Consider the following 26,157-nt stretch of genomic DNA (forward strand, 5'->3'; position numbering starts at 1 on the left):
GAGGCAACTGCTTTGAGATACCTAAGGGAAGGGTGGGTGTGTGCAATCATTTGTTTATTTAATTTGAAGTGAGATACCTGTGTTCTTCTTTGTGCTGTCTTTGGACATGTGAGCAGATCTTTAAAACTGAGTGCATGCAACTCATTTAAGAGATACTGACAAAAAGCACTGTATGTTCCACCTGAACTGCTCCCTAGAGGAAAAATACACAGTAGCAATGTTCTCAACAAAATGCAGCTTCTTGGCTTATGCTGTTTCCAAGATGTGCATCCCTGATCTGTCAGGACAAATCAATCCTTTTGCCTTACAACACTAGGTAAGGGATGGCCTCTGCAATGGTGAGGGTGCCCTCAACAGAGATGCGATGTGCCTTTTTATCAGAACTGGGCAAAGCACAAAAGGGAACACCACAACACTGGCAGACAGCAGATTGGACTTGTTTCATTCCTAGTTCCCATGCTTCCCTCTACACCAAGAGAGAGCATTTTTTCTGTCATCTAAGGCTGTGGTGACTCTTTGCTTTCTGACATGTCTCTTGTTTTGATAGCCCAAAGGTAGAAGACGGCTCAGCTTTGACCAGTTCTCAGCAGCGTTTTCTTTTTTTAGTACTTTCTAATGCAATATGAATCCTTGAAATTAGTTCTTCCTGAAAGAAAGCACTGAAATCCAGTCCTGCCCATTTATGGAAAACCTGTGTAGACTTTCCTCTGGAGGGTTGGTTAATGCAGAAATGCCTTGAAGAGTTGTCACCATGAATACACTGGGAAAACTCTGAGTTTGGATTAATCTGCAAGGATATCCCAGGTGGGCTGTGCTTGCCTGCTCCTTTTTCTTGTTGGCAATCACTCATCCCATTGCTGTGTAATTAGGTCACTTAGTTTCTCCTTATGTGCCTCGCAGTATTTTCCTCCCTAGCAGCAGAGAGGACTTTAGCAGCTGCCAAAATCAGCTGTCTTTCCCTGCTTCCTCTGTTACGGAAGGACAAGGGTCCCTCAAGGAGGGTGGAGTCCAAGTCCAAGCTGCATCAGAAGCCAGAAGAGAGATTAATCCACAATAACACAAGCAGGTTTATTCTGATGATGGAATAGGATTTATTGAGTCTTGATGTGTTGATTATATACAGGCTCATTATAAAGACATGCACACACTTAAGAGTGTGAGCTGTTGTTTTCCATGACCTTATGTGAGCAAACTGCACTTACACCAAGGACTCGACCTAGCGGATGATTTAACCAACTGACTCTAAGCAAGGATTTTGTTTAAGCATTTCAGATAATTAGAGACTGATTTGAATTGCAGCTGCCATTCCAAACTGCCTTGCAGCTGAATGGATAAGGTGGGGTGAAGTGGGAGAAATGCATTTGAATTTTTAATGTAATTTAGGTTTAAATGCTCTTAAATGTTGGGACCTTTTTTGTAGTCCCAAACTCCCATTTCAGATTTCTGCTTATAAAGCCAATTCTACTTGCAATGCTCAAGTTTGTTGTGTTCCTAGGGAATGTTGTTATGGTTCTTTCCTTCCATAAACACAACAGTAATTGTTGTTAACACAGACATTAGATTTTAATTAGCTAGAAGTCAGTCATCTTGTAAACTGTTCCATTCTCTCTCTTCCTGATATTTGAGAGGTTGATTTCCAAGAAAGAGCAAAGCTGGAAGGAATTCATTCCCTCAGTTGCCCTACAGCTTGCCTTGTCTCCCCATGGACACTCACAGCCCAAAGTGCAGGTGCTGGAGGAGAACGGTGCTTCCAAACTGTGCTTGAGTGTACCCACTTCTCTGTTCAAGTGGACTTCTCAGAAAGAGGAGCTGAATGGAAGGTGGAGGGAGGGCAGCTGAGCTACTTTGCAGGGCTGGAAATGACAAGTAAGAGCCCTGAGTATGTGATGTGGTCTGAGTGGAGGAGGGCGAGCCATGGGCAACTTGCATCACACACATCTCACTTACAGTATTCTAAGTAATGGAAGTCCAGCTTTGAACATCTTTCCTGTCACTGTCATCAGAGATCTGTGGTGAAAGATGTTTGGATTTTTCTGGATGTAGATTTCATGTCTGTGTCTGAGTCATGAAAAAGCAACATTTCTGACAAAAAATGGTATATGTGGTAGCTTTGGTTTTTAGAGTCCTGGGAGTAGATTGGTGTCGTGGTTTGACATGGAAGTGATTTTTTTTTCAGGAAGTTGGGTCAAACCAATCAGTAGTCAAGTTTGGATATTGGCACCTGAAGTGACCACTGAAGATAGGGATACGCCTCTGAGAACACAGGGGGTTAAAAGCAAGAACTCCCAAGAGCTCGCTCTCTTTGGTTCCGGTCAAGGTGCTGTGCAGACCTCCCCTGCCCAGCCATGGGGCTGGGTGGGGGAGGGGAAGCCATGCGGCCTGGTCGAGGTGAGCCGAGGGGTAGAGGGACTGGAACCGAGCCAGCTCCTGTGGACGGAAAGGTGGAGAGAAGCGGAGATGTCTTTGTCATCCCCCCCCAGAGGGAAGAGATAGAGAGTCCGGACGGTACCTGTAACTTTGCCGGCGCGGAAGAGAAGCGGGTGGGGGGAAGGTGCCCAGCCTTGGCCTTGGAAGTCGGCTGCTGGGCAGAGATATCAGCCGTCCAGGGAGTCTGAGCTTTTAACCCTTTCCTGAGAAATGAAGGCTTTGTGAAATATTACTCCTCCTTGATTTGAAGTAGAAGAGAGACAGTCTGGGATCCGAGATGATGGAAAAAGAAATTTTCGAGTTGGAAGGAGATGATGGAGTGGCTTGTGGCTGGACTTCTCTTGTTAGCTATAGACTGAACCAAATTCTCCTAACAGAAGCTGCACTTAGGGTGGTGCGTTGGTGTGCCAGGAGACCTGTTTCAGTGATCACCAGCAGAGGAGTAAAGAGAAAGTGTGGAAAAGCCCTCTATCTTCAAAGAAGAAGAAGAGGAGAAGAGGACCTCTGTTCTTAGACCTTCAGCCCCAGGGGAAAATGGGGGGGACTGTAGTCCCAAAATGAGAAACTGAACTGTTGTCTCTTTTGGTTCATGGCAAAGCATCCTTAAAAGAGCCCTATGAGCAGTCTGTCCATGCCCGGTGGTGAGAGCACTGTGACATGGAAAGGAGAGTGTCACCATGACAGATTTTTTCTGGGCAGTCACCATGTGTGACATGGAAACACAAGGGTGGCAATTGTGTTTCCTGGGGGGGGTCTGTGGCACAGGAGAGACTCCTGTCTCCCTTGAAAGATTAAGTGTTTGAATATCTGAAGGGTGGCAACTTGATTAAGATCCTGGGTGGTGTCTCACGGTTAAGTTTGTTTAGAAATTAAGTGGGAGGAGGAGGAGTGTTTTGGGAAGTCTTCATCCAGGATTTAGTGTTTGTAGTTTTCTTAGTAAAAGTAGTTTAATAAAGTTCTTTCCTTAGTTACTAAGTTTGGGCCTGCTCTGCTCTGTTCCTGATCACATCTCACAGCAATTATTTTAAAAAGTATATTCTCATAGGGGCGCTGGCATCACGCCAGTGTCAAACCATGACATTTTTGGTTCCCTGACCGGGAAATCGAGTTCTGGGTAAGATAAGATGATGATAAGATGAAGACTGTGAGATGAGATCAAAAAGGAATAAGAGCAAAGCATGTATTAGGTTATAATGTAGAAGTGTGTTAGATGTAATTTTGATATAATTTTAGAAATGTGTGTTCTCAGAGGCGAAGGGTAGAGTGTCGTGGTTTGACATGGAAGTGATTTTTTTTTCAGGAAGTTGGGTCAAACCAATCAGTAGTCAAGTTTGGATATTGGCACCTGAAGTGACCACTGAAGATAGGGATACGCCTCTGAGAACACAGGGGGTTAAAAGCAAGAACTCCCAAGAGCTCGCTCTCTTTGGTTCCGGTCAAGGTGCTGTGCAGACCTCCCCTGCCCAGCCATGGGGCTGGGTGGGGGAGGGGAAGCCATGCGGCCTGGTCGAGGTGAGCCGAGGGGTAGAGGGACTGGAACCGAGCCAGCTCCTGTGGACGGAAAGGTGGAGAGAAGCGGAGATGTCTTTGTCATCCCCCCCCAGAGGGAAGAGATAGAGAGTCCGGACGGTACCTGTAACTTTGCCGGCGCGGAAGAGAAGCGGGTGGGGGGAAGGCGCCCAGCCTTGGCCTTGGAAGTCGGCTGCTGGGCAGAGATATCAGCCGTCCAGGGAGTCTGAGCTTTTAACCCTTTCCTGAGAAATGAAGGCTTTGTGAAATATTACTCCTCCTTGATTTGAAGTAGAAGAGAGACAGTCTGGGATCCGAGATGATGGAAAAAGAAATTTTCGAGTTGGAAGGAGATGATGGAGTGGCTTGTGGCTGGACTTCTCTTGTTAGCCATAGACTGAACCAAATTCTCCTAACAGAAGCTGCACTTAGGGTGGTGCGTTGGTGTGCCAGGAGACCTGTTTCAGTGATCACCAGCAGAGGAGTAAAGAGAAAGTGTGGAAAAGCCCTCTATCTTCAAAGAAGAAGAAGAGGAGAAGAGGACCTCTGTTCTTAGACCCTCAGCCCCAGGGGAAAATGGGGGGGACTGTAGTCCCAAAATGAGAAACTGAACTGTTGTCTCTTTTGGTTCATGGCAAAGCATCCTTAAAAGAGCCCTATGAGCAGTCTGTCCATGCCCGGTGGTGAGAGCACTGTGACATGGAAAGGAGAGTGTCACCATGACAGATTTTCTCTGGGCAGTCACCATGTGTGACATGGAAACACAAGGGTGGCAATTGTGTTTCCTGGGGGGGGTCTGTGGCACAGGAGAGACTCCTGTCTCCCTTGAAAGATTAAGTGTTTGAATATCTGAAGGGTGGCAACTTGATTAAGATCCTGGGTGGTGTCTCACGGTTAAGTTTGTTTAGAAATTAAGTGGGAGGAGGAGGAGTGTTTTGGGAAGTCTTCATCCAGGATTTAGTGTTTGTAGTTTTCCTAGTAAAAGTAGTTTAATAAAGTTCTTTCCTTAGTTACTAAGTTTGGGCCTGCTCTGCTCTGTTCCTGATCACATCTCACAGCAATTATTTTAAAAAGTATATTCTCATAGGGGCGCTGGCATCACGCCAGTGTCAAACCATGACAATTGGTTAGATCATTATGACAGCACCATACAGCTCCTAAAGTTGATTTCTGCTTTCAAACTTACTGAAGCTGTGCCCATGCTACACAGCTGTTCTGCATTAAGCATGTCCCAAGAACAGATAATTTTTTTTGTTTATTTTGAGTAGATGTTACCATCTGACATATAGATAACACTCTAGCAGAGGCTTTAAAGTATTGTGATTTGTGTTTAGAGTATTACCTCAAAATAAGTCTAGAATTTTGCAAGCAGGAGGATATGAGACAATAGTCGCACTTCAGATGATTTTTGGTGCTGTCAGACTCCCTTGGGTTGAAAGAAACCAGAAATGAAATCTATTTGGCAACATGATCCTGTTGATCATTCAACAGCTGGCACTGCTAGCAGAAGACCAGCCAAAAGCTATTCTGCATAATCAGAACTAGATTTCAAACCAGATGGATGTTATCCATAGTGTTACTTGGAGAATAGCATTTTTAGTTGAATGCACAATAAATTATTGCCTTCAGCTTTGTTTTTTGGCTCTGACTGACAGTAGGAGTGGTGTTTTAATTTGTGTTATAGTAAGGACAAATAGAAGGCAAAGTGAGAGTCAGACCCTAAAACAAGAGAATGAAAATGAGAAACATTGGCACAATATTTCCCAACAGAACAAGAAATGCTGAGAAATCCTATTAAACAGCTATATTTCATTTAAATGTTCTGAAGGAATGTGACCTCAGCCTGAAAATGAGGACACTGAGTGTTTTTGTGAGACAAACACTATTTGAAATCCTGTGTCCCTTTGTATGTCATTGGGAATTTTTTCCCACTTTACTTCTCAGTGAATATTACCTGAAGATGAATGCAACTTTATATAGAGTATCCAAAAAGAAAAGCAGAGAAAGCCTGTCTATTTTGAAAGCACCTGACTCAGCTCCTTCATGACAATAAGTAGGTAAAACAATACTGGCAATATGCCATACCTTAAAGTAGTTTTCAGGAGACAAGAGTTTCTCTTAGTTGTGATTTAGTTTTACAAATTTAAGTGCTCAAAGAAAGGCAGTACTTACTGGATGCTGATGTGAGCTTTTCCATCTTCCGTCTCTGCTCATATATTTAAAATTTAGTGCTCAAGACCAGCTTCAGTCTGCCCATGGCTCTGCAAATACACTCAATTACAACTTACAACATCCTTGGCTACTCCAGTTGTCAGCTCTCCATACATTTCTGTTTGAAGTGTCTCAGTTCTCATGAACAAAATTTGCCTTTCTCAGCTGTGCTTCCTTAAACTTGGCCAATTCCATTGTTTCATGGTTAGGATTTTGAGAGAAACCCTGCACTGCCTGGATTACTGGGGGTTAAAAGAAAACTTTTGGTTACCCTGAAAAATTAGACTAGTGTAAACAATTTCAGCTTTTGTATATATTGGATAGAAGAAGACTGGCTATTTCTGACTTTTCTCTTAGTTATTACATGTGGAATGCTTCTATCCAGCCACCTAAAACTAATTTGAAATGATAGATAAAAAAGTAGGAGAGAGAGATTTGCAAAAAACTGGGGGGAATTTTGAGTTGACACTGGGGAAGAGGATCAAGACACAATATTTCAAAGAAAAAATGGATTATTTTTTTCTGTCTCCATCTTCACTCCAAACATATTCTGACCAGTAAACTGTATTATCTCCATCTGCACAAGAAAGGGAGACCAAAGAGGATTTTCAAGCCAAAATTTCTCATATTGTGCAATGCCTGTATCTTCCAAAAGCTCTCCTTCCACGTACAGTCCAGTCATAATGTCTGGGTGTGGAAGAGAGGACTCCCTGTAACGTGTATGCAGGAGGTGTCTGCTCCTTATTTTTTTGCTGAAGATGGTCATTACTGCTATCATTTAAAACTTACCAGTCCAGGCTTCCCTTGTGGTCTGTGGAGAAAGCTGGGCCCTCCCAGAATGGGCCTTTACCTTGCACGCCTCCATAACTGTCACCAGGCAACTAGTTTAGACTAAACTGCTCATTTCTGAGGTGGCTGACAGTGGGAGATGAGTGTCCTATCTCCTGTTCCCATCCCTTCCTACTGCCCACCCTCCTGAGAGCTCTGAGATATGATGTGTTCCTGCAGGGCAGAATCTTGGGCTGTCTTTGGCAATCCTGTGGTCTGCAGTCAGGCCTTTTGAAAGGTTCAATCCTGGAGAAGTCAGGGGAATTGCTCTGGTATCTCATGAAGGGCAGAAAAGCAGAGTATCTGATCAGAATAGAGAATAGGTAAAAATTGTCATTCTGAAAATAACCCATGCATTTGAGATGAGAAGCCCTACTTTGGCTTTTACTGTTAGTGTGCTTTATAACAGCTACATACATGGCACCTTCCTGCAGCCCAGATGAGCCTCACCTTCAACTCTCACCTTCTCTCCTCCTCCCCCTTCCCCATCCTTGCCCCACTTTATTGTGAGCAAAAAGATCTGGAGTGACTTGACATGCTAGGCTTTCCAGTGGTGTGACTCACTGGGAAGCTGATTGATTTTGTTAACAGCAGTAGATGTGCTCTGGGGAGTGTTTGCTGGTGTCCTGCTGAGCCTGTTGCTGCAGACTCTCTGTACAGACATCACAGTGGGTACCTGCTCAGCTTGGATGGGTGCCACAGTAGCAGGTCTCTCATCTGAAGGAATAACATGAGCAAGCTTCCAGTGGTGCTAGTTTTCTCCTGAACAGCGAGGGGAAAGAAGAAAACCAGTGTCTCTTGGTAATTGGCCTTGTTCTCCATCTCAAATCTCAGCCTATTCTTTTACAGCAGGGTCTTTGGTGAGCTGTGGCAGCTGGCAGGCTTCCTCTTGCACATGCACAGCGAAACGTGGAGAGTGAGAATTCACAAATACAGAGGGGTAGTGGGAAAGTGCAGGGCAAGGAAGTAGGTGTGCTTTGAAGAGGTCAAAAGGCTCTTTCCTGGGGTGTCTGTAACACTGGGAGACGCTGGTGGGGAGGCTGTCGTGCAGCAATGGCACCAGCCAGGCACAGAGCACAGCTTGCCAGGGGAAGAGACCCCCTCCTTTACGCTCCATCATTACAGCTGCTGCTTTATGATATTAGCTCTTCCTCAGCTCTTTGTGGGGAGCATTCTGCCAGATGGGAGCCAGATGGCTCTGGGACCTGTGTAGGCAGTGTGTTGTAGCAGCTGGTGAGGGCATTGTAGTGCAAAGACTGCATTGTATCTTCCTGTCCATCATCACTGCATTCCTCTGCCCCCTTCTCCGTTAAAATCAGCTTTTTCCTGCTGCACAAACAGCTCTCCTTTAGTGTTGTCCTGTCAGACAGGGCTAGCGATACTGCAAATTGATGCTGCCTCTGGTATTTATACTTGATGAAATATGTGATACGGGAGCAACAGATTACTCTGGGCTTTGCAACTGCCCTGCCCTCCAGGACACATGACAGCTGCCAGCAATATGTGAACATAACTGAATATCTTAAACCACACAACATGTGGCAGTCCTTTTGCTATGCTACCCAATAATTACAGCATTGGTAGGTTTTGGCATTGTCCAGATGTTGCAGAAAATTTTAAAATTCCCTTTGCGTATCTTTTCCACAATACTCTTGCGGTCCATCAGTATTGTCAAACTGTTTATTTTCCTTTATCAGTCTCATGGGTTAGCCAAAACATCCTCATAATATTCCTAAGCTCTTTACTGACTGAGCACCCAGACCACAATTCTAACTGGGTCATCTGTGACTGAAAAGAATAAAGGGAAAATCCCTGGAGCCTGGACCCCTCAATCTTCTCAACCTGTTGAGCTCAGCTGTGCCCCATTGGAGATGAATGACACTGCCTCATCTGGAAGATCTCAAATCCACAGACTCATTTCTACTTTTCTCTTCATTATCAGCCACAGTGTTCCCAGGTTTGGGTTTTTTCCCAGCAGGGATGGAAGGTACAGCTCTTTCCCAGCAGAATTTTAAATTCAAGGTTAGGACATATTTTGTTTCCTGGTAAGCAGCACGACCAAAAGTGGATCTTCAGGAAAGGGTTGTGTATGAGACCTTTTGAATTTGATGAAAGAAGAGATGAAGGAACAATGGATAAGAGAGAGATCCAATCAAACAGTAGGAAGTGTGATTCTTGCTTTATATGGACAGGTTGCTTTCAGTGTTGGGAGATATGTCAGTGCTTTGCTCTCCATGGAGTGGAAAGCAACCATAGGAGGGTTTCACGTTTTGGTGGGCATCTGGGTGCCCAGGATAGAGAATGGCCTGGAAACTGTGACTATAATATGCTTTGAAAATGGCATTACTTGCTGATTTTTGTGTTGATAGTATGGCACAATTATAGAGTACGCTGGGTTGGAAGAGACCCATCTGGATCACTGAGTCCAATTCCTGGCCCGTCACAAGATGTGCCTGACAGCATTGTCCAGGTGACTCTTGAATTCAGCCAAGGCTTGGTGCTGTGACCGCTACTGTTGTTTGCTTTCTAGATGCTTCCGAGTACCCAGCCCTGTAACTCAGCTAAACCCTAACCCTACCTAACTGCAGGTATCATTAGTACAGGAACACAGTGATTTAGAGATGTTGCCCATACCCAGATTTTCTTTTTCCCCATCTGATGGAATTTACTTGAGATTACCCTCAACTTGAAGTCACAGTTCTGTAGGGAGTAACATCATGTTTTTTCTGTGTCTTCTCACAGAAGTGGAAGATGAAAGGCAGTTTCATTCAACACTTTGTCAGTGGTCTCTGCCTGGAAAACCAGACTGGAAGAGTGGTGACCAACCCCTGTCAAGCAGGTGTACCTGGCCAACAGTGGGAGCTGCTACAAGCAACATGATGGTAGCAACAGAGATCTCTTTGTTTCTTTGTGCATGAGACTTTGGGAGCAGAGGGGGACCAGGAAGGGAGGAATGGTTTTGTATGTCTGACCCTAAATGTTTTCATTGTGCCCATTCCACCACTTCAGCTGAGCACTTGATGTTTTTGAGCTTTTCAGAGAAGAAGCTGGGGGTGAGAGGAATCAGGACAGTTGTCAAAATCTTCCCATCTATTGTCTTAAGTTCTCCTTTGTAGCTGATGCCTGTGCACGGCTGCACCTAGAGATGGAGGAGGACCCAGCCCAATACTTGCAGCTCTTCCCATTCTTTCCTTTTTCTGTATCCAGGGTCCAAAACCTTCAGTCCAGCAGCTTAGGCTATGCTTGTACAAACCTTGGTAGCTCTTTGGCTTCCCTGGCTTTTTGCTCTAACATCATGCATCATTTATGCTATATGTCTCAGTGAGGACTGATCAGAAGAGTCATCATGATCAGTGGAGACGCTGGGAAGGAGCTAGTAAATCGTGGGGGCAGGTTTGTCACCTCTTTTTGGTGGCCCCATTCCTTCCTCTGACCACAGAAGCCGCCCTACAGCCAAATGTGCTGAGGTTGGGCAGAGATTGGAAAGGGACAATATGTTTTACCAGCCTAACCAGGGATGGTTTCAGGGACTATTCCCTGAAAGTCACCTTTCCACCTTATGTGTGGAAGGCCAGCCCTGCCTCCAAGAGTGGCCTAATCCTGCAGGTTCAGGGTACCATGTTCTGCTGGAGCCAGTCAGAGACAGGTGCCAACACTTGGGGATGTTAGGGAAGCTGGGACTGTTCTCTGGCTGCTCTTCCTGGTGCTACCAGCCACTGCCCACTGCAGCCCACACCAAAGGTGGTGCACAGAGCAGCGTGCGTAGTGCACACAGACAGAGGTACTGCACATGGCTCAGGCTGTGGCAGGAGCCCACCCTCATCCCCACTGTGAGAGACAGAAGGGGACAGCACCTAGGTCATAGCAGACTTCTTGCTGCTGGCTGGGCAGGGCCACAGTTCTCATGCTTGTCTCTCCAGCTCTGCATAGCCCCTGTGAACTGAGCCTGGCATGACAAACCACCCACTCCCTTGTCTAGTTGCTTTTCCTTTCTCTTTGAGAAAGACAAGGCAAAAGGATTGGGGCTGCTCTACTTTTGACACCCCTCTCACTTCCCAGTCAGCAACTTGGGGAGAGGTTAGCTAGTGAAGCTGAAACTGCCCCCTGCACAAATGCTGCCACAGTGTAGGCCTGCCCTGAGAGAGGCTCCTTTGTGTTCTGGAAATACCAAAGACACTGGTGGTCTCTAGCTAGCATCCCAATCCTGATCCCAGTTACCAGTCAGCTCTAGCTGCATGTGGGTTTTCGAACCTGCCAAGGGATGCTTACCCATTCCAATAAAGTCCCCACAACCTTACCTTCTCATAACTAGACTGTTAAATTTTCCTCTTGAGATAGATTTTGTAAACCAACCCTCTTTTTCAAGAACCTGACAGGGGAACCAGATGGTGGGACTATCTTCATTAGGCAATTGCTTGCCTAGATAATTTCTGATCTGTGTAGAAGAAACAGGTTGTTCATTTGGATTCTGAACAGCTGTTTGCTTTTGATCATGTTTGTATCTCTTTTTAATTCTTTCTCTTAGCTTGGTATTAGCCCAAACACTTGACAAAAGAACAGATAATGTTCTTCATACATTGCATGTGCTTAGTGTGAAAACTGGACAATATTTTTTGTTTGTGGTTTAAAAAAATTAATTCCATCATGTGGCAGAAGCTCTTATCCTGTCTCCCCTTTCACTTTGATATCCCCATCTGAGCACTGATTAGCCAGAAGAATGACCTGCCTGCACTGTGAAAACTCACAAGGGAGATCCTTTTGATCCTTACAGAGTAGTGCAGCTGCTCTTCTCTGTGGAAATGAGGGCAATGAGTCTGCAGTCATTTCTCTTTCCCTGCAGTCATTTCTCTTTCTGGCCTGTTTGGGCCAGAACCACTGAGGTCAGAAGAGGGCAGAGAAGGAAGGAGAATAGCCTAGGAATGGAATGAGAGCAGGCCAGACAGACCCATTGAGGGTAGAGATGCCATCCTGTTAGCTACTGCATTTTTAAACAAGAATATACAGAAGATGGTCCTTTCAGAATAGCATCATTATGCAGTAGGAGACAGGAACAGTCAAGTTCTTATCTACCAGGCTTGAAAAATATTGCTGCAAAGACAGATGAAGGGCCACTAAGCAGGTACTGTTTGTAAGCTCCATATACAATGAAGTGTGAAAGGATTACATGTTTTCATCAAAACAGCCTAAGTGGACCATCTGACCTCCCCCCATTTCACTCTCCAGCAGCTTATGTGTTGCGGCTAACAGCACGTTCACTCCTCTACCAGGTACTGCCTCCTTCCTCCCTGCTCCCACTGTGTGTGTGCAGCTTTCTTGCAGCTCCTTCTTCATAACCACTCTGGGACCAGGCCCCAGCTCCTCTGCAAACAATGCTCCTGACTGCTGCAGACCACAGAAGCTCTGCTTATTTACAGTCTCCAGGCTCTGGGCCAGCCCTAATTCAAAGGGCTCCGGTCAGCACGATGACTGCTGCCCTTGACTGTGTGTTTGGTTTCCATACTGGAGGTTGCTGACTGCTCCTGGAGCCGACATACCTGGACTGGCTGTGTCGATTTGTGCCTCTCTTCCTACTGCCCTCCTGGCAGAGTGTGAACTGGCATCCTTCTTGGGCTGTAAGCTGGGGCTGCCGAAGATGGGACACTCTCCTTCTTCAGGTGCTGTGGCCTGGGGGAGGAAAGGGCAATGGTGGACATATGCTAGATGTCAATAACTCAAATTGCTTGTGGAGTTTGGAGTTTCATTTTTTAATTCTACCTGGTTTTGGACACGTTCACTTGAGGTCACCTCCCAACTGCTCACTCTTCTGTCAGCTAAAGCATTGCTTTAGCTCAACACAGACCTCTCCACACATCTTCTTTTGGAAGCTGTTGGTTTCCAATGTATTTTAGCAGTTGCTGAAAAGGAGGTACGTTACAAAAGGCTGCTGTCAAGTGTGGGCAAACTGAACTTCTTGGAATAAACAAAGTCTTGTTCAAACTCAGTATTAACATACTCTACATTTCCTTTGCATTGAAGGGAAGGAAGAGCAATATTATCTCTACTTTTTTCCTCAAGGTCCACACAGTGCCAAATTTTGTAGCAGGTGTCTGTTAGGATTTCTTCAAGCAAACTGATTATTTGAAACAGTCAGAACAAGCAGCTGCTCACCCTTGTTTTCCTGTTTACTTTAAACATTCCCCTAGACTGTCAAGACAGAGAATTTGCATTGGTAATACCCTTAAAGAAAGCTGTTACTGTATCAGAGCATCCAATGTAATTTCCTGTGCTGTGAACCAATGGGAGTTTATTTAAGAGGAGCTGAATCTACTGTTGTACAGAAATCGGATTCAAAAGGTTTATTTTTCCCACTCAGTTATAAGTTGCACTTTGCCAGATGTAATTTATGTGGAACCCAGATTAGTTTTCCTTTTTTCTTCAAAAAATAGCATGTGCCAGAATCTGTTTAATGCCTGGAATAAAATCCATTTTGAAATAAGTGTTTCAGCCTGTTCTTATTCCCCTTTGCTTCATCTACTGGAAAAGAGTGTCCTTTTTTGCCTGGTCCCCTCCTCTGTCTCTCACTGGGTTTGCTCTTAGATACACATACTCCAGTTCTCTGCATGGGTTTGTGGGTTGCTTCAGGAGGGATACTGCTGGAGCAGGCAGAGATGCTTCTAGGATACAATGGTGTACCAGTTGAAAAGGACTGGAATAGTCCTTCTCATCTGGATAGGGAGACAAGCATCCTTCCTGGCAATTAATGGGCTGACTTACATGCTGAAAGAAATAGCTGGGGTTGTGGGGAATTAATTCTTCCTGTTACTCCCTCCTTGATATTTTCCTTAAGCTAGAAGCCTGCCTATTTTTTACATAAGCCTCCCAAAGACCTTTCTTCTGCTTCTGGCTTGAGGGCAAAGAGGCATCACCACCCACAGATGTCTCCTAGCATGTGCATTGCTGAGCTTCAAATATTGTGACTCCCCAAGGAGGCTTGTAAGCTTTTCTAAGCTCATATTATTTAAAACAAAAAGAGATGGCAAAAAAAAAAAAAAAAAAAAAGAGAGGAAAAAAAAAAAAGAGAGAAAAAAGAAAGCCCAGCCAGCAGTGCCAATTTGGAGACTTTGAGTTTAAAATCCGAGCTTAACAGCCTGCCAGTTCACCTGGCAGAGGCTTTTTGAAGCTAGGATCAGCTGGATCTGGATCTGACTATACAGAAAGCAGCTGTGCCAGAGCAGCTGTCTAAGGAAGGAGGGTGAAGGTATGCTGGAAATCAGCTGGTGTGGGGGGAACCACTGCTTATCCATGCTGCCTGATGTTTGAGTGCTGTGGGAACTCAATAAAAAAGAGAAGAGTTGAGGCTTTCTCTCCTGGTGCTGCTCTTGTAGCAGGACATATTTGGGCTGTGTTCCTGGAGCCCTGCTATGCACCCCCTGAGTGATGACCACCAAAGGGCCCTAGAAACCAGGAGGTTCTCAGGCTGTAATGATGGCTGGGAAGACTTTTTTTTAGTCCTGCCTAGGAAAATGATAGGATTTTGATCTTCGGAAGAGCCAGACTATTGGGGTTGGGAGGGAAGGAGAAATGGGCGAGGGCTGGGTTACCCTCTGAGGAGGATAGGGTCAGACATGCAGTGGTCTGACACACAAATAAAGTAGAGAAGAGTTTGGAGTAGAAATATGTGCCTCAAAAGAGGCTAGAACATCATGTTCATGTGGGAAGAATTATACGAGAGTAATTTCTCTGCTGGAGGCTGAAAACCTAGAAACACCATGTCCACAGCAGTCATACAGCTGGGTCAAATTCAGTAGATGCTTTACCTAAAAAGGAAAATCAAGTGTTGTTTGGATTTGTTTCTTTTTTGTTGCTTTTTTTTAAATACTCACTTTATTTGAGAACTCACAAAGCAGATTATTTTCTTAGAAATAGAGGTATTCTCCAGGCTACATTCAGTAACAAATCTAGGTGCTAAGGGAGTATCTTTTTCTGCAGTAAAAGGTATTTGCTTGATACAGAGACCTTATGGGAATGCCTCTTAATTCCCAAGACCCTCTGCTATTGGGCTGCAGGGTGTGTGGAAGGGGACATCTCTAGCCCTCTAACTGGATTTCTTCAGCATTTTAGAAGTACATTCTAAGTTCAGAAGCATCTGGAGACCTGACTGCTGCTGTTCCCTTGGGCAAGCATCCTAACATATTCCCTGCATCCTTTCTCTTTTGGTGTCTACTGCTTGGTGAGTGTTTAGACTGGAGCTGAAGAGCTCCTGTATCCCTCCCTTTTAGGGGGCCTAAGATTCATGCCATCCTCATGACTTGTGAGAACTTTAGACAGAAGCAGAGAAGCCCTGGAGAACTGCAAATATTGAAATTAGATGTTTAGATCTACCTGAAACAAAGCTTGTTTTCAGTGTGTTTGTTTTGCTGCTATAGTAGCAAAAAAAAAAAAAAAATTAGCAGTGCAGTGCCCTATGAAAATAAACAGGATATTTGCAGCATGCTGGGCTTCTGGCTCTGCTTCTCCAGTGGAGAACTCTGTGCCCATGTGTGGACAGGAGGCATTGCCTTTCCATCATTCTCGCAGCTGGGGTGCAAGGTAGCAGCCATCCCCATTTCTAGGGCTTTGATTCTGTAAGGTGTTTTGCAAACAGCTGTGATAGAGTCTAGAACTGTTTTAAAAAATGTTTCTTTGCTGCAGCATGTTGCAAGGGAAGCCTGGGGACATGAGGGTAGTGAACAACCTTTTGCTTTATTGACTGATCTGGATCTGTTTGAGAAATGCTGCTTAAATCTCACCAGTGACTGACCAGTAATTAAAACCAGGCCAGAACAAGGTAGTATTTCTGTGCTGAAATGACACTGGTAAGTGTTCAGACTTGCCTTTTTTTGAAACATCCCATCTGAATGGAAATAGCAACTTCTGCTTAACCTATTGATGAAACTTGTGCTTTACAAATCCGAGTCATTAAAATAAATTCAGTTTCATCTGTACTGCCTGGTGGAAAAAAAAAAAAAACAAGAATGAGAGCAAAGATAACAAAATAATCCACCTGGGACAAAATTGTGTTTTGAATGAGATTTTGGTGGAAACCAGCTTCTCTCTCTTTGATTTCCATGGAAACTAATACAGCTTACCATTGCCTGCAGCAGAGCTGAGCTTGCCAGTAACAGCAGCAGTGTGCTGGGTGATGAGCTGGCCAGTGCCTGGAGGAGGCATAAATTCATGAGCATGAAGTGAACAAAACGGGTTCACTGACCCAAAAGGCCATCCATGAATCCCTCTGCACTTCCAGGTCTGTCTTTTCCCAATGGCTCTTCTCCCTGAATTTTTTGTTCAAGAGCACAGGGCTGCTTTGCCTTTCCCCATCCCAGTCTCAGCTGATGGGTGAATTTCAGTGTGCCCTTCTCAAGCAGCCTGAGCTCCTTGTAAGCATGGTGGCTGTTACCTGCCAGGGTGATTGTGAGCATTCCCAGCCTTCATCCAGCTCTTGAGGTCCCTTTTCACCTCCTGCCTTGGCATTTCTTGTCACTGCCCCTTGGGGCTGCCACGGGGTCTCCTGGTGGTTGCTTAGTTCTGGCCTGTGGACCTGCTGCTCTCTGCTATTGGCTTCCCTTCAGCAGCTGGGTACCAGAACTGGCCCTGCAGCCAAGCTATATTTTGGAAGTGCCCACAGCAGTTTCAAATAAGAGGGACACCTGCATACAAAGTACAAAGAACATTTATTTGAAGAGATGACATATTTTATAGTTCATCAAAGTTTGTGTGAATTTTTTACCCACCAAAACACCTTGTTTCCCAGCCCTCCCAACACATAATGAGGGCAAATCAGAAATCTTGTCAATGCTCTATGTTTTGAAGGTGATGCAGTGTTGTTCCCAGTGCTGTGGTAAGCAGAAAAGCAGTGGACAGGGAAGTGCTGAAGTAGGTGTGAGGACACTTAAAATTGGCCATAGTTTCCACTGTAGAAAAAATGGAATGAAGTTTGATGAGTGTCTTTCAGCCCAATCCATAATAGAAGAACAGGGTGAAGAAAAGAGATGGGAAAGGAGTAGGAGTCCTCCTGTAATGACTGGGGGTGTTTCCAGAACAACACTGTTGGGTCAGGCTCTGAGGAGCACATAGACCTGTCTCTTGTTTTTAGTGCCAGCTACCCCCAGCCTCTCTGCAAGCTGTTCCATTTCCATTTCAGGAGACAGCTTGGCTGGCCTGTGCCAGCCAGCCAGGAGAACATGCTCAGACTGTGACTTTCAAACCTGGCTCCCATGGAAGGGTTGTTAAGCCACTGCAGCAGGGTGCACTGGTGTGAGGGTGTCTGTATCTCAGGCTGCAGCAGAAAGTGGGCCACTGGGGTGAGCTGAGGCTGATGTCCCTTGGAGCCACCTGCTTGTCTCCCTGCTGTGTCTGAATATTGTTTCTTGAGCCTTGTTTCTCTAGATCTCAGTGACGATCAGACAGTCCAAGGCCGACCAGGACTAAACTCAATCTTTTCCACCCCTCACCCCAGTGATTCCTTCCCTTTTAAAATAAACACAAGGACCATTGGTACTACATCTGGAAGTTCAGTGGTGAGAATATAAATAGGGACACTTAATTCTCAGTTTTGCCTCATCTTACCAAGGGTTAGACCAAAAAGAATGTGTTCTGCTGTCAGCTATGATCCTTAGAGACTGCAAACCAGTCACATCATCCCAATACAGCAACATGAAGTGAACTTGAATTCAGCCACCTTGGAAAAGCAAATAGGAGCCATTTTTGTTGGTGGTGTTTCCTAATAAATCTCCTGTGAGTCATTTAGTTCTTTGTTGACTTTTTTCCTTGCTTGATTGGTGTCCGAGTTCCCTATGCTCATGGTGCAGCATGAGAAAGGGAAGCCCTCCCTCAGGCACCAGGCTCAGTATTTACTTGCACCACAGCTGGCACTGCCTGGACCTCAGGCTGGGCAGTACAAGCTGCTGGGGCCACCCTGCTGGTGCTGCAGCAGTTTGCCTGCCTTGATCCCCTTGCTGTGCTAGCTACAGCAGTGTCCACCCTGCAGCTGGTGTGCACACCTACACCTATGGCCTTGCCTGCCCAAGGATGAAATTCTGCTCTATTTAGTCCTTGTGTGTTCTGCTGTCACCTTTACCTACATCTGCATTTCTCCTTTCTGGTCTTGAAATATATTTTATGGGTGAGGAGACAGAGAAACATTTTTTGTAGCAGAAATTGACATTGGACTTTCTCCTCACTGCTGCATTTTTCTTTCTCTTTTTGCAGGGTTGTGTGGATGTTATTCATTAGTGCATACACTTGTCAGACTTGGGAAACAGACTCAGTCTGAATTGCTCCTGCTTGGTCTAAATTTCTATTTGTGAATTTTGACATCATTGGCTTTAAGAAACATGAGTGTCTGGGAGAATGCTGCTTGGCAGTCACCAGCTTTGTGGCAGAAGCAGCAATAAAGAGCTGGACAAAGGCAGGTGTGAGATTGAGGGCTAGAGGACAACTTGGTTCTTATTCTGCTTGGTATTTCTTCAGCAACAGACACAGGGAAACTGGTAATACAAATCTTGAGGGGGCTGCTAGGAAGGAGAGAAATACAACTAATGCTTGAATAGGGTCTGCATTCTGTACCAGCAGTGTTCAGGGGATGCTCTGTACAGATCCTCCCTCAGTGTCCAGCATCAGTTCCCTCCAATCTCAAATTGTTACTCTGCAATACTGCTTAATACGCTGATACTTCTGCCCATTAAGAACATCATAGTACAGCTGTAGATGAAGGCTTGATATGTTGGCTTATCACTTGGGCTGCCTTTGCTGCTCAACGTGCTGCAGGGCAGGGGCCATGCTAGTGGTGTTTCAGCAGCTCAGGGGTGGAGAGATCTATTTGTGGCAGAAATCCTTTTCTTCAGGTCATTTCTCAGATTTTTGAGGAAAAGTGACAAATTGTATTTCCAAGTTTCCAAGTTTGCTCAGCCTGGTATGTTGGGCTTGCAGGCTGCTTTGTCCTTTTGGCCTGAGTAGTTTTAATTCATGCCCTGGACCAGGCTTACTGGCACAGGGGCATGGTGTAGCCTGACTGTGTGTGGAGATATTCAGCTGCCAAAGGGGAATCAGGTTCCTTGCTCTTAACCTCCTGCTGGATCTGGGATTTTCATGGAGTGTACTCCTGTACCTCCAGGAGATTTGTTTAGGCTAAATCACTTGTCGCGTGAGAGCTGATGATGTGGCAGCCTGTTGATGAAAATGGGGAATTAACAATGCAGCAGGTGTAGCGAAGTTTAAAAGTGTACCAAAGGGTCTTCTGCTGGGGGTGGAATTACGGAGTGCAGTGTTCAAGCCAGTACTTTCACAGCTCTCTCAGAGCATCAGTGCAGATTGTTCAATCTCTCAATTTTGTCTCTCTTAAACGGTTCTTTAACTGGAGGCTGCACGTTATAACGCTGTTTGCAAGGACAATGATATCAAAGTCCCTCTAATTACCCCAAGATGAAGTGTCTCCCAAGCTTTCTTTCTGAGGAGATGAAAGCAGTGTTCAAAGAGACCCACTTGGAACCGGAGCATTTTTCAAGGCAATCAACTTTTCCAAGCTCTTTTCCCCCCAAGCAATCTAAATGCTAAATAGTTCTTTAAAATAATTACCCTATCTAAGACGAGGAGCCATTTTCCCTGCAAACACCTGATGCTCATTTAACACGTCACACATCACCTCTGTTTACTCTGAACTTTCATGGCAGGAGTTTGTCAGATATCTGCAAGTACTGAGCCTATGCTGAAGAATCTGAGAAAGCTGTAGAGCACAAATCCTCTGTACTGAGAGGGAAGAGGTCTGTATTTCTTCAGAACTCTTCAATTTCTCCCCTCCCATTTTCATGCTGATCTTGTTAAAAATAAATAGTGCCAGTGAACTAAACCAGCCTGGCAGCAGTGTAAGCCAGGTACCCAAATCAGAGAAGAGTTTAGCCCGGAGCAGCAGGATTGTAGAAAACTTGGTTTCTGTCTTTGCAGCTTCTCTTTCCCAGGTTAGAACAGGATACAGCTGGGTCACTGGTAGATACTTGCAGCATCCCAGAGCCCTTGGCAGGACCAGCAGCTGCCAGCACAGCTGGAGCCCCTTTGCCCAGGGACATCTGTAGCACTTGCTGAACTATGAATCCCCCAGGGCTGCCACAAGGCTCGCACAGTGGCTTTCCCACCGTGAGCAGAGTCCTGCTGGGGAAATCCATAGGAGGGGGTTGCTTGCTGTACCTCATATGGCTGTCAGGAATCACCCCCACCGTTGTACTAATGCAGTATATCAGAACAGGAACAGACTCTTTGGGAAACTGGGGTTTCTCAAGGTGGAGATGTTCTTGGCTCTGCCTGCTAAAGCTCTTGTCCTTTGGACTTCACATGGTAATAAAGCTTGGTTTGAATAAAGGATGTATGGTTCTAACCTAGTGGTTGAAGAGCTTTCAATCTCTGGAGCAAGGCCTGGAGTCCAAGATTACTTCAGGAATTACTTTGCATTTTTATTCAGCAACTATTTAATTTCAAGCTCATAAACAGCCTTTGGAACAGTGCCTAGAATGAAAGACATTCCTGCAAACACCCCAGCTGCTATGAGAAAACTATAATTACTTTCCCTCTGGTGCAGGTCATCCTCAGATTTTCCATACCAAGGATTTCAAAAGACCCTCATCATAAGACATTCAATATTTTGTCCTCTAATCCCTCTTGCCAGCCCCAGACAAGCCTATGCAGCTTGGTGAAATAGAGAAAGCTTTGGCTCTTGTCTATTTATTTGCAATGGCTGTGTTTGGAGGAGGCTTATCAAATCAAGCAAAATGGAGGAACACTTTGTTTATGAGTTCCCTTAGCACTCACACAGGTGGTCTGAACACAGCTGAGACTGGAGTGCTTCTGTGTGGGTGTTGAAGCGGATCCTGAACTGTGAAGACTGAAATGTACATATCTGATGTGTATCCAGCTTTGGACAACAACTGAACAGAGACTTTTATAATTCCAAAAATCTAATGATCCAAAATGATTCAAATCCCACTTACACCCTTTGGATATGGGCTTCTGGACACCATACATCATCTGAGGTGCAGCCTGGAAGAGTCTGAAATCATCTGACTTTGAGTGGTGTTTTGGCTAGGATGCCACAAATCCCCTTTAATGCATACTTCTCGAACTTCTTATTCAAATACCTTATTTGAATAATGCGTGCTTCATTACCACAGGGGGTCTTATCTGTAATATACTGCAAACAAGGCTGAAGGTGTTGAGTGAGGGGAGTTCACAGGACCCTTTCATGGGTGTGCTTTGCATTGTAATGCTGTCAGCTGTGACCTCAAGAGCCTCCAGACATCATGATCATTAGTAAAAAGGATAATGAAATCTCAGACGGCTTTTTTGGTGTTGCTCAGAGAAAAAGCAGGCACTGCTGTACAAATTCCTTCTGAATTAGCAGTAAAATCTGACCCAGAGGACTGTGAGCATGTGTGAGAAGGGTTATCTGGGGGCTCTCCCTCATACCCCAGAGTTCCCACCAGCTGATCTGTTCAATCACATCTTAATCTGACCATAATCCTACCAAGTGAGTGAAAGGGAGCCAGCAGGAAAGGGCCAGTGCCTGCTGCAGTGATGAGTGACAAGGCAGATCCTGAAAGCTGTAAAAGGTTTTAAGGAGATCAATATTCCCTGTGCACTCATTTCTAATTGGGCTTTATTGCAGGTCTCTGATTCATGTAGTTCATTAAATGGACTCAGATGGAGTTTCTATAACTGAGTTTAAACTCCTAAGGCATAGGATGAAAATAGTGGCAGCAAGCAATTGCCACGGCCCCTAGAACTCATCTAGAGAAGTAACTGCAAGAGTGCTGAAGCATTAGACTTCAAAGAAATGCAGATGTGGCTAAATCAGTATTATTAATTACATTTAAATTTACAAAAAAAGTTATCTTCCATGTTAAGGGTCACTTTAAAAACTACCCAGTGCCATGAAGTATGTATTTCAACTGATTTATTGCACCTCTTGCATTCTGGAGCAAGTATTTTCTGAGTTTTCATGAAGCCCATGAGTAAACAGCTCCTAAATAGTAACTATATCAGCCAGAGTTACATAATTACCAGTTCTCTCATTCACAGGACACCATGCCCGAGAAATCAAACTTGCGGAAAGAATGAGGAAAATACGCGGGAAGTACGTGGAAAAAAATCACTACCTTTCTACCTTAGGTCTGCATAAACCCTTTCACCTTCCCTGCAAAACACCTGTGGGACATGTTTGCCAAGTAAACAAAAAAATCCAGTAAAACCCCCCAACAGTACAGTTCCTCTGTATATCTGATCAGATACAAGGGCCACAGAGCCCATTAGCCTGTTCCTGTCAATGACCTACACCAGGTGTCTAGGGAAAAACCTAAGAACAGGGCAATTGCATGGTAGCCCCTCTCCCAAAACACTCTCAGGGCCCTCAGTTACTTCTGATGCACTGCCACCCTGAACCAGGGCTGCCATCCTTGCATTTAACAGCCATCATGGATTTCTCTTTATAAATAGGTTTATCTAAGCAAATAGGAAGAGGGTGTGTTTCCATTGTCTGAGGATCCTCTGCATTAACTAATTAGCACTACTCATTGGTAGTTAGGGTGAGTATCAGATTTTTACAAAGGTAGAGCAGGAGATTATCGGTTAGGATGCATGTGTGAGGAGGGAAAAGGAAGAAGTGCACCAAAGTGCCCATCATTAAACTTCTCAGCTGGCATGGGGCTGAGGCCTGAATTTTACATTCCTCCAGAAGCCAAAGGAGAATCTGGGTAAGACACACAGGTAATTTTTTTTCACCATAATTATGTGTCAAATACATTGAGGCTGGATCTCTATTTTCCCTGCAAGTAGGCTGGAGTGATGTCTAACTTCTAAAGACAGTGTGCCTGGAGGTAGTCATGAATTTTCTATAGAAATAGTTTAAACAGAGAAGTCAGATTTATGGAGCATAAGATGTGTTATTTGAGGTGTCCTTAGGGGCAGGTGGAGGCTGATAAAAGCCCTACTGGCTGCTGTTCCCTCATAAGAGGGATGTGAGGCTCTTAGTGAGCTGCTGCGGTGTCCTGTACCCAAGGAGAAGGGTGTCTGAGGAGTGAGACAGACAGTGAAGCCAGCACACTGAGCAGAGAGCTGCCTAGGTTATGCAACATGCTATCAAAATGTTTAGTTCATTAATTGTAAAGTGGAGGGAGGTGCCTGTTTTTCCTTGGACTTTTCAGAAGGGAAATAACCTCCTGGAGCTATGGCTGACCTGATTTGGGTGCTTTTCTGCCAAGAAAAAGAACACAGTTAAATATAGCTCCTACTCTGTGTATTTCAGACAAGCTTTAAGTTCCCTGGAATATCTGGGGCGAGTGTCCTCATTAAGATCAAATACTTGGTTATTCTCATGTGTTTCTTTCTCAAGCTTTCTAGTTGAAGTTATTTAATTTTGCATGAAGAATGAGTGCTTTTACTTGGACATGATAGAGGCAAGGAATAGAGGGTGCACTGAACAATTGTGTTGTAAACACAAAAACAAGACATGCAATTGAATGATTAATTCCTGGTTAAGACTAAAGCAATATCATTACCACAGTATGAAAAACTGGTAATCTTCATTTAGAGCTGCAGGTGCAGCTGGTGCCATGGTTGTTTCATTGAAGTAGGTTCAAAGACAGGAAAACCTGGAGAAAACTGCTAACATTAGCAGGAGACAAACATAAATTAAATAGAAAATGAAATTAAACTCACTTGGCCCAGAATTTAGAAGGATACTAATGAGCTGAAAATTAGGAGCGTGCTTCCTGCACAGTTAATGAAGCGATGCAGAAGCAGCAATGAAATAGACTAGATGGAAGCACCAGTGCATTAGAGATCAGGGCAATACAAGTGTTGGATGTAGGCAGTGGTAGAGCCCAGACACTACAGCCTCCAAGTACACTGCCAAATTTTTCACCTCTGCGGGTCTTGCTCCAGAAGATGTGTTTATGTCACTGGTACACACAAGAGCCCACAGAAACAGGCTTGGTTGGGGACTGTGGATGCAGCAGCAGATGACTCAAGTGTGTACAAAATTGGTAACAAAACCCTTGCTAATGCTCACCAGGAATGGTGCTGAGCAGGCATATGCAGCATGCAATGCTTTTACTTGTGTGTCACTGCAAACTCAGCACAAAGAGTTTGAATAAAACCTATGAATTGGAGCTATGCCCAAACTTCATCCAGATAAAGTGTTCCTACAGGCATAGTTCAGATTACAGTACTGAGAAAACTAATTCCTACAATCTAATGTTTTCCTATGACAAATCAAGACAGGTTTTACCTTAATCCTTTTCAGATGTAGTGAGGAAGAAGCATATATTAGTGGGTGATAATAGAGAGCTGCCTTGTACTATGCAAAGCTGAGCATCTCCATTCAGTGAGTTTCAGTGGCAAATTCATTCCCCTGCTGTTTCCATGAATGGTACCTTGTATTTGGGCAACACTAACATTATAGCAGACAATACACTCAGTGTAGAAAACTTGATGGAATTGACTAGTACGACAGAGGTGCAAAATTAATTTTTTATTTTAACAGATGTACTCTTGCTAGTTATCTATAGCTAGTACAAATTATTTTTCATTTTACCTTGAAGTCAACACTTTTAGACTTCAAAGGCCAGTGGGTACCTAACATGAGTGGCTCAGATGCTCACTGAGGCTGAGAATCTTTAGCCTCACCCACAGCCCATCTCCTGCTGGACAATTGCTAATTGAAACTCCCTGCCCCCCTCAACCAATGATAATTGTAAACCAATTTGTTTCAATGCTCACCAGGGTCTAGAAAACACCAGTTTCATAGCAATTTTAAAAGCAGGAGGTTTTAATTATTTTGCACTTGTAACCCAGCTACCCTTGATTTTTCTGTTTATTAGCTTTTTTGATGGATTGTGTTTTCAGCATAGCTGAGTTCCAGTACAATTGGACCCTTACTCAGTGGGGGTTGCAAATGTACATAACTGTTTATATACTCCACAGTCAAGCAGCTGGAGCTTTCCCCTCTTCCCTCTTAGAGTAAGTCATCCTAAGAAGCATCCTTGCTTTCAGTGCATCATGAACCAGCACAAATTGCTTGGCATATGGTAATGAGAACCCAACCAGCAACTTTACAACTTACCCTTTTCTAATGCAAGTCAAAAAATCTGGTAGTTCTTTCAACCTTAAAAATATTGTGGGTAGTCAAGTCTCCTCTTGCTGTAAACAGGTTTATCAGTTACTAAGGAAGATAACAAGGTGGTCTTGACTACTACTTTTTTCCTCCTGTACATTGACAATGGTGATAGGCACAAGGAACAGACTGATCTAGCAATGATGCTACTTTCCCGCTGTGCTTATAATGCATTGTGATGGATGTCAGGATTTCAGTCTATTTTAAAAGAACATGATGATGGAAGCAATAGTAGACAAGTATTTTAACTACCTACCTTATTTCACCCTCAGAGCAGGAAAGCAAACTCAATTCTGCTTTTCACAATTCTCCTTCAGCATACTGAAGGAGACTGCAGAGTGGGATTCTTGTAAGAATGATCCTGGTATTATGGTGGTGTCAACCACAACTTAAATTCTAATCTTAGTGGGATTACTCCCTGACCCAGTGCATTACTGACTGGCAGGAGCTTGCAATGGTAGATAAATGGGTGGTTTATATATACACCAATTTATCTACCGTGCTTGTCCTTGTTCTCAAAATATCAGGTTTTGGGCTTTTTTTAAGTGACCAGCAGCTGTGTGTGTTGGTGCTGACTAGCAGTCCTGTTCTCCCCTTCCCCATGACACCCACTATCTCTTTTGAACAATAGTGTGAAGTAGCATTATGCTTTTCAACAGCAGGGAACTGCTACTTCAGCTCAGCCACCTCACATAATCTCACCCTACTATTTGCTTTGAGAACATTGAAATTAAAAAAAAAAAAAGAAATTAACATCAAACATGTTAGAGACCATGTTATTTTAGTATGTGCTAGTCAAGAGGATAAACTATAAAAGCTGTTTAAATAACATTACTTGTATTTAATCTGAATGTTATTATATGGGTAATAGTGAATTTTCTAAGTATTACTTACTGTATTCAAGCTGGATATAAAACTTACATGCCAAAGTATTTTCAGATTTAATAATCTTAAGTGTACTAATATATTTCTGATGTACAATGTTTTGAAAATCACTATTCATTATA

At 44.2% G+C, this 26,157-nt stretch overlaps 1 protein-coding gene across 2 annotated transcripts in view; it reads left to right on the forward strand.

The window, feature by feature from the left end:
* The window catches only part of GALNT16 (polypeptide N-acetylgalactosaminyltransferase 16), a 77,523-nt gene extending 64,073 nt beyond the window's left edge, over positions 1-13,450 (forward strand). For both annotated transcript variants that reach the window (XM_068193213.1, XM_068193214.1), the window contains exons 15-16: positions 9,718-9,857; positions 12,243-13,450. In XM_068193213.1, the coding sequence (XP_068049314.1) occupies positions 9,718-9,855 (138 nt within the window). In that variant the 3' untranslated portion in view covers positions 9,856-9,857; positions 12,243-13,450. The remainder of the gene's footprint in view (positions 1-9,717; positions 9,858-12,242) is intronic.
* Positions 13,451-26,157: the final 12,707 nt, after the last annotated feature.

The sequence above is a fragment of the Anomalospiza imberbis genome, chromosome 6 (genome assembly GCF_031753505.1).
Source record: "Anomalospiza imberbis isolate Cuckoo-Finch-1a 21T00152 chromosome 6, ASM3175350v1, whole genome shotgun sequence".
In the NCBI taxonomy this organism is placed as follows: Eukaryota; Metazoa; Chordata; class Aves; order Passeriformes; family Viduidae; genus Anomalospiza; species Anomalospiza imberbis.